This window comes from Rhinichthys klamathensis, unplaced genomic scaffold (assembly GCF_029890125.1).
Source record: "Rhinichthys klamathensis goyatoka isolate OS25496 unplaced genomic scaffold, OSU_Roscu_1.1 h1tg000467l_1, whole genome shotgun sequence".
Classification (NCBI taxonomy): domain Eukaryota; kingdom Metazoa; phylum Chordata; class Actinopteri; order Cypriniformes; family Leuciscidae; genus Rhinichthys; species Rhinichthys klamathensis.
This window is the reverse complement of record NW_026606956.1, coordinates 712,149-720,980: the sequence shown is the minus strand read 5'-3', so window position 1 is coordinate 720,980 and position 8,832 is coordinate 712,149. Positions and strand designations below refer to the sequence as shown.

Below are 8,832 nucleotides of genomic sequence, written 5' to 3'. Positions count from 1 at the left end.
CCTTGTTTTTGAAGAGGCTTGACACATTTAAAGATTGATATTTGAACAGCTAAGTACAAACGTCAGTAATTACGCAAAAGATCTTGAATTATCTTGAGATAAAATGAAATTCCAAAGTACGAAAATATTCACAAGTTGCTACCAAAAATAACAGAAATGTGTCATATTTATTCATTGCCACAAGGCAGGGAAACTGATAAATATAGTCACAAGCGCTGAGACCACACCTTTGATCATCTTGTGATGGGGCTTGTAGTGTTCAACAGGTAAAACGTCCGTCTGCCACGCACAAAACAAGCTCCGTTTAGAACTACTTTTCCCACAATGCATCAGAACGCTTCCAGTCCGCCACGTGATCGCCAGGATTCAATGCAGACTGCAGACGCATCCACAACAAATTATTTAACGTTGCACAGGTATCGTATCGTCGCGAAAATAAGTTTTATTATATCATCAAAGCAATGTTTTTTTTTTTTTTTAGCACATGAAATAGCATTTCTAATTTGCGTAGATGTGGTATAGTTTGACTGTTGATTTTCTACTGCAGTTGTGTTTGACAGTGCATGGTTAGCTGTTGGCCTGTGCTATGTTTTCAAAAATGCTGTAAAATATCGTTAATGTAGAATTCTTTTAATCAACAACACAGCTCTAAATTTGTTATGATCTTATGTCGCATTATCAACAGTTATTTATCAGTTACTCAATGTACTTAAGTTGTGTGGTCAGAACTTAAAGGCCGATTATTATATCCTAAACTATTTTTAATAATGTTTTGCATGTTTTTAGGATATCCGTGTGTCTTTTAGCACTGAAAACATCAGTATATCAGTTCAGAGAGGGAAAAGTTAATTAGCACCAGAAACATCAACATTATCCACCCTTTCTCAAAATTGAGAAATGACAGGTAGGTCAGGTTTGGTTGGCATTAAAACATTATAAATGTCTCTGTTTTTATCTGCTTTTTTGTCCCTTCTTATCGCTGTGGTTAAAAAAAATGAATAATTTCCTTTTTTGCCTGACAGATCGAGCAAACAACTTCCCCCCTCTGCCGAAGTTTCTTCGCATAAAGCCATGTTTTTACCAGAATGTGGACGAGGAAATTCCGCAACCTCACTGCCAGCTTGTGCGTCGTGTTTACAATCTTTGGATCTGTGAGTGAAGAAATGCAAACTTTACTGGGAATAGTTTGGTTTCAGAAGTTCCTAAGTTTGACAGAAGCAGTTAAAGGGATAGTTCACCCCAAAATGAAAATTCTGTCATCATTTACTCACCCTCATGTTTTTTCAAACTCGTAAGACTTTCGTTCATCTTCGGAACACAAATGAAGATATTTTCAATGAAATCCAAGAGATTTCTGTCCCTGCATTGACAGCTATGGAACTACCACTTTGACGCTTCAAAAAGTTCATATTAAGAGATCGTAAAACTAATCCAAATGAATTGAGCGGTTTAGTCCACATTTTCAGGAGACACGATCGCTTTATATGATGAATATGTCAATGGAGTAGCTGTCAATATGACGCAGCTGTCAATGGAGAGTACAGAACTGGCTCATATTTCATTAAAAGATCTTCATTTGCGTTCCGAAGATGAACGAAAGTCTTACAGGTTTGGAACAACATGATAATTTTTGGGTGAACTATCACTTTAAGATCTGATTCCTTTATTTGATGACTGCTATTCTGTTTTTCCAGTATACTCTATCACACTTTGTGTTAATGTGGTGGCCTGCATAGCCTGGTGGGCCGGAGGGGGTGGAGCGATCAACTTTGGCTTTTCTATCCTCTGGCTGCTGGTTTTCAGCCCATGTAGCTATACCTGCTGGTTCAGGCCGCTCTATAAAGCATTCAGGCAAGGAAACTCTTTTTGGCGAAATACAAATTTGCTGAGGTTGGTTTTCCACTTTGATTGAACCGTTTTTTTTTTGTGTGTCTTTTCAGGGCTGATAGTTCCTTCAACTTCATGACCTTCTTCTTCATTTTCTTCCTGCAATGTGTTCTCGCTTTCATCCAGAGTCTTGGAATATCAGGTTGGGGTGCATGGTGAGTAACATTGAAATGTTAGGATATTCAATATTTTATATGAGTTGAGTTAACATAATTTGTGGCTTAATTAAAAATGAAAACAAACATAGATGCAAATAGATGGTAGATTTCTCCTACCCACCTGACTTAAGTTAACCTGAGGCGTCACCTAATCATCACATACAAATTTATACTCTACTGGGCTTCGAGTCGGACGACATCTCGTCCCTTTTCAACACTATCACTTGAGAATGGAAATAAGATCTCTAGTGTGTATCCTGCCGCGCAGCAGTAATCAGACAGACTCCAGTCAATGCCTTTGAATATGTTTTAATCACGGCCGGAGGATCTCAGACCAATTTCATAGAAAATCCCCACCAGCAAAAAGAGTGAAACAGTTTTTATAGAATAGGAGCATGAAAAAGGTGACATGATCTATTACATCTTTTTTCTCCAACATGATTGGTTCTTTATCTATCTATAAATTACAGGAACGTCTGTCTGTCTATCTGTCTGTTAATCGCATATCTCTCGAACCGTTAGTCCGATGGATTTCAAACTTGACAGGTGTCTTGCTACAGGCACGAGTAAGTGCAGTGCTAAGTTTGATGTTGTTTGGATTAGAAATGCAAAAGATATCGGTGAAAGAAGCACACATTGAAGTTGTGGTTTGAAAATAAACATTCTGACATTAGAGGGTTGTGGTTTAAAAATTGTGGTTTAAAAAAAAACATTCTGACATTCGAGGGTTATGGTTTAAAAATTGTGGTTTAAAAATAAACATTCTGACATTAGAGCAGTGGTTCTCAAACTTTTTTCGTCACGCTCAAACTTTTTTTCTTAATTAAAAAAATCATAAATAAAATCGGAAAGATAAGAAAAAAAAGTGCATTGAAAAACACCTGCAATAGTTTCACTTTGTAATGTCATTATTTCATATAACAGTAAGAGAGAATAATAATTCAGAACTTAACTTTTAATTGAAATAAACAAAAAACATTTAAATATTTCAGTGATGCTTTGGATGAACGATATATAAAAGCGCAAATATATGACTGCTTTTGACAGCGCCTCAGTCACGAGCTCAGCTTCTTGTTGGTCTTCTCACCAGAACACGCACTGCACAGCAGGGGAGAGGCGCGTTCACAATAGCAGCTTGAGTTTCGGTTCGCTGAAGAAGTGCTTTTCTACGGCGAGAGACTTCTATGTTAGGCTTGTTCCAACGGTGACAAGTCAACGGTCTGAAGAAGAACGATTCAGTGTGTTATTGCAGTTGGATGCTGCTTTATTAAGACAGAGCGCTGACCGCTATTCACGCACTTGAACGTCGTTGCAACGGCTGTTTTTTTTTTTTTTTTTCTGCTGATCTCCCGCGCCCCCCTGCAGTATCCTTGCGCCCCCCACACTTTGAGAACCACTGCATTAGAGGGCTGTGGTTTAAAAATAAACATTCTGACATTAGAGGGCTGTGGTTTAAAAATAAACATTCTGTCAGCTAAACATTCTGTCAGCTACACTGTTTACTTCTGAATATTGTAGGTAGTTAGTTGTCAGTAGTTAGTTAGTTATATATGTAGTTAAAATTTCCATATTTATTGTATGTCATTATGTCAGTATCAGTATTTCCTTTCAACCATGCACAAATAAAAATGTCACTGAACTTTCGCTGTGTAATTGTAACAATGAGCACTCAAACACGCCAAACCAACAATTACTAAAAACACACAAAAACTGATTTTGCACATACATACTGTCAAATCGATTAATCGCGATTAAAAAAAATGTACAGTACACACACACGTATAATATACAGTATATATAAATATAATATAGCCTATATACACAGACACACATACATCTCTCTATAAATTACAGAAACGTCCGTCTGTGTGTCTGTTATTCGCATATCTCTGTAAAAGAAACACACATTGAGGATGGTTAGATGATGTTTAGAAGGTTGTGGTTTAAAAATAAACATTCTGACATGAGAGGGTTGTGGTTTTAAAAATATCTGAATATTTTATTTTATTCACGGCCATCATTTGTAGTAGCCTATTCACAAACTGTTTGCTCAAGCGTAGCGTTTAATCGGAGTTCACTGAGCTTGCTCCAGCCAAGGTCTGAACCTCCCCTGAATTGTCGTGCTTATTCATTTGTGGATGTTAACTGAATCTGTAAGTCAGCTACACTGTTTAATTCTGAATATTATATTTTATTCTGGTGCGCTTAATGTTATCGTTTTCTCAGAGTTTAGGCTCCTGTGTAATAGTAGCCTACGCTATTCAGCAACTCAAACATACCAAACCAACAATTACTAAAAACACACAAAAACAGATTTTGCACGGGCATTGCACTAGTATGTCTAATTCAGCAAATCCTCCTCAGTTACTAGGTTGAAGCAAATTTGGATTTCTTGATTACTTCAGCTTGTTACTCAAGTCATGAGTTTATATATTTAAACAACAGTCTAGTCTTTTCCATCTGCATCCGTTATTTCAACTCTAACACTAACTTTGGCCCAAGTGTTGGGGACATTTAGTTTTCAAAAGCATATAAATGTTAATCCTGCAAGAAAAAGGAATATTAGGTCATTAAAAATTCCTTATTTTTAAGTTTGACCACAGCTTTGTTCAGCAAAGATGCATTAAAGACACAATATAGAAGATTTTTTGGATTAAAGTGTCCAAAAACCACTAGAACAATGTCAATTTGTTGAGTTGTGTACTTAAATTATCCCAAATGTTTCCAACAATGTTTAAATCTAGAGAAATCAGCTATTTTAACCAGTGTAATGGCCCGTGTCATTGCGTCACCACATCATATCTGCATTACCCTCAAAGTCGGTTTTACTTTTGTCGAAACCATGAAAACACCAAAGATGCTTTATATGATGTGTGTTTTATTAGACAGGTGAGCAACTGTTTTGAAGCTTTTATCGACAGAAAACGAATCATTGTTATAGAGTTTAACATGGTTAATCTTATTGTTTGAATCTCTTTTACCATGAGTACCATGTTTGTACCATGCCTCAGAGACATTATTTTGTCAAATGGCTAACACTGCAAAATCAGAAAGAGCTTTTTTCGTAGTAACAGTAGCCTAATACAGCATTTTCTCCACAATACAATATTTTAAATTAACTGCATGCCATTTAGCAACACAAGTCATTCATCTTTTATTAATATGATATTCTAATATCGGTAGCTTACAGCAGTGTGCAACAAGGGTCTCATAACAGCCACCGAGCGAACGCACAGAGTAACGTTAACATAACTTTCAACACACTTAAACATATTTTAGTGTGATTGTTTTAAACAAGTAAAACAGCGCTGCGTTACCCCACAATTTTAATTCATCAGATAAAGTGACATGAGTAGTGATTCAGCACTTGCGGCTGTTTTATTGGAATGTAATAAATGTTACTTTAAACGTAACTTTAATCGCTTTAAACATAATGAAATATGCATAAACAACAAAGCAAAAAGAAGCGGCAGTGGCCGGCTGTGGCATATAAGCATAATAAAGACAGCAAGGTAAAATACCCCAGGCTCTCGCTCTCCCGCCCTGCTCTATACCACAGTACCGTTAATAAACTTCTTTCAAAAACATTTTAAAAATATTACCGGCCCCAAACGGTAATTCTTAGTTTTTAAAAGGGATCTTTTTGTGTTAATCAATATAAGGATTGAGCTTAACTTGTGTTGTATCAATAAATCCAATTTTTGTGTGGCCATTTTAATACTTTCAATGATGTTAACTCGCCATATTTTCCTCTCTTCGCAGTGGTTGGATTGCCACAGTGATGTTTTTCAGCACGAATGTAACCTCTGCTATATTCATGCTCATCTGTACTCTGCTCTTTACCGTAGTTACGGTTCTCATGGGACTTGTTCTCATCAAGGTATGATTTGAACACACACACAAACAACCCTTAACTCATTACTACTAAAAAAAGTTTTACTTTAAAGAGCAAATCCTTAAGTTAAAACAAAAGAGCAAAGTGTCACATTACTGTTGCCCCCTCAAAGGTCCATCGACTATATCGTGGTGGAGGAGGCAGTTTACAGCGGGCGCAGGAAGAGTGGAGCACGGGTGTGTGGAAGAACGCCCCTGTGAGAGAAGCCGGATTCAACGCCATCTCTGAAACTGGCCCCAGCCTGCCCCAGTATCCAGCCGCTGTGCCCAACTACCCAGAGAGTGGACCCTGGTGATACCTTTTCTGAACTACAGATGGAGCAAGAGCACCACTGTTTGTCTTAACGTCAAAGGGGCGGTTTGCAGAGGGACGTTACCAAATATTTTTGTGCAGAGAATGTAAGAAAACTCTTCAGCCAGATCACAGACTTGTGAATGGTTATTTTGCTTTTGTACTTTTTTTTTTTTTTTATATATAGCAAAAAGATTTAATGTTAATCACTCCTTAAAAGAATGTGTATAACATTTTTTTTTTTTGAGCTATAAAGAGTAGATCTCTTGAACACTGACTTAAATAGAAGTGAATGACGATCGAAAATGTGTCAAAACCCTGTTCTGGGTGCAAATTCTGAGAGAAACGCTAACCAGAAGGTTAAATTACCAATCAAAATAGGCAAACTGCTCCTTTAAAGACATCTCAACACATACTACCCTCACACTGACGGCAAAATGGCAGAACATTAGTTCAAAAATAGAAAAAAAGGACACTGTTATTTAATATTAAATTGATGAATTCATCAGATGCCTTCAGTTCATCTGAGCCTTGATTTTTCTTGTCATTGCATTGACTTGTTTGGAAATGAAAAGAATAGTTGCATATCAAATTTAATTCAAAGATCATGTTAAAACAAATGGATGGAAATGCATATATATATATATATATATATATATATATAGTCAAGCCCGAAATTATTCATACCCCTGGCAAATATCTGACTTAAAGTTACTTTTATTCAACCAGCAAGTTTTTTCTTGATTAGAAATGACACAGGCGTCTCCCAGAAGATAATAAGACGATGTACAAGAGGCATCATTGTGGAATTTTTTTTTTACTCATGTTTTATTTACATTTGAACAAAAAGTGGCATGTCCAAAATTATTCATACCCTTTGCAAACTGTCACAGTCTATGGGAAAATCCAAAGATAGTCTATACCATTCCAAATAGTCCAAGCTGTTCTAAAGCATCCTAATTACCCTGATTCATTGGGAACAGCTGTTTTAATCAACTCAACGGGTGAAAAACAGAAGCTCTCTGCTGTTGGTTTGTGGACCGTCATGGCTAAGACAAAGGAGCTCACTGAGGACCTGCGGCTGCGCATTGTGGCTGCTCACAAGTCAGGAAAGGGCTATAAGACCATATCTAAATGTTTTGAAGTTCCAGTGGCTACAGTGCCAAGTATTATTAAAAAATACAAGACGTTCCACACTGAAAAATCTCAGAGGACGTGGTCGGAAGCCAAAAGTGACACCTGTGCTGGCCAGGAGGATAAAAAAGAATCCAAGGATCACCACCAAGGCCATCCTAATGAATCTGGGCTCTGCTGGTGACAACATCTCAAGGCAGACAGTTCAACGGACACTGCACACCGCTGGGTTCAACGGACGCAGACCAAGGAGGACACCACTTCTCCAGATAAGGCTCATCTGGACAAAGAAGACGACTTCTGGTCTTCTGTTTTATGGTCAGATGAAACAAAAATTGAATTGTTTGGCCACAATGATGTAGCCTTCATTTGGCGTACAAAAGGAGAAGCCTTCAACCCTAAGAACACCATCCCCATGTCAAACATGCCATTTCAGCCGGTGGACCAGGGAACCTAATCACAGTAAATGGCACCATGAAAAGGAGCAATACATCAAAATTCTCAACAACAACATCAGGCAGTCTGCAGAGAAACTTTGGCCTTGGGGACCAGTGGACATTTCAGCACGACAACGACCCAAAACACACAGCAAAAGTGGTGAAGAAATGGTTAGCAGACAAAAACATTAACGTTTTGCAGTGGCCCAGCCAGAGTCCTGACTTAAATCCCATTGAGAATCTGTGGAGGGAGCTAAAGATCAGGGTGATGGCAAGGAGACCCTCCAACCTGAAAGAGTTGGAGCTCATCGCTAAAGATGAATGGGCACAAATACCAGTGGAGACATGCAAAAAGCTGGTCAGCAATTATAGCAAGCGTTTGATTGCTGTAATAGCCAATAAAGGCTTTTCGATTGATTATTAAGACTGGTATGAATAATTTTGGACATGCCACTGTTTGTTCAAATGTAAATAAAAGATGAGTAATAATGTTTTTCCACAACGATGCCTCATGTACATCGTCGTCTTATCTTCTAGGAGACGCCTGTGTCATTTCTAATGAAGAAAAAACTTGCTGGTTGAATAAAAGTAACTTTATGTCAGAATTTGCCAGGGGTATGAATAATTTTGGGCTTGACTGTATATATATACGATACACAATTGCTTTACTGTTTTAGGGAAAGTGATTTTTGAGAGGGGAAAAAGCATGTCTGAGTGTTCTTTTCTAAATCATGGCAGCTTTTCTATTTACCTAAAAAAAATCCATCTTGCAACTCTTCCACATCAGCGCTTTTGCAGTTAATTTAAACATTTTTTTTACTTCGGATAATTATTCACTTATACTTTAAGATTCACAAGTATCATGAATTGAATGTCTTTGTAAATGGTATGATTTGCATATGACACGCCCCTTTTATACACTGCAGCAAAGCGTTTCAGATTTTTTTTAAAATTCTATGCCCGGGAATGTTTCCTTGCAAACACATCTTGTGCCTGCTGTCTTTCTGTTTAAAGCTTTTCACGTCTTTGA

General features: G+C 37.5%; 1 protein-coding gene across 3 annotated transcripts; it reads left to right on the top strand.

The window, feature by feature from the left end:
- Nucleotides 1–341: 341 nt before the first annotated feature.
- scamp4 (secretory carrier membrane protein 4) lies at nt 342–6,785 on the top strand. Of its 3 annotated transcripts, none has more exons than XM_056236840.1 (7): nt 342–416; nt 807–904; nt 1,023–1,151; nt 1,695–1,851; nt 1,941–2,042; nt 5,808–5,925; nt 6,053–6,785. In XM_056236840.1, exons 2-7 carry the CDS (start codon nt 898–900, stop codon nt 6,233–6,235), a joined length of 696 nt encoding a protein of 231 aa, XP_056092815.1. In that variant the 5' UTR covers nt 342–416; nt 807–897; the 3' UTR covers nt 6,236–6,785. The 3 variants fall into 3 exon arrangements, with proteins under 3 accessions (XP_056092815.1, XP_056092813.1, XP_056092814.1); XM_056236838.1 differs by having other exon boundaries at nt 361–416; nt 787–904; XM_056236839.1 differs by lacking the exon at nt 342–416 and having other exon boundaries at nt 765–904.
- The last annotated feature ends 2,047 nt before the right edge of the window (nt 6,786–8,832 follow it).

Excerpts from the sequence above, each read along its gene's own strand:
- scamp4 (XM_056236840.1), top strand. Across the intron at positions 2,043-5,807 it reads ATATCAGGTTGGGGTGCATG|TGGTTGGATTGCCACAGTGA; the intron begins GTGAGTAACATT and ends CTCTCTTCGCAG. Across the intron at positions 5,926-6,052 it reads TGGGACTTGTTCTCATCAAG|GTCCATCGACTATATCGTGG; the intron begins GTATGATTTGAA and ends GCCCCCTCAAAG.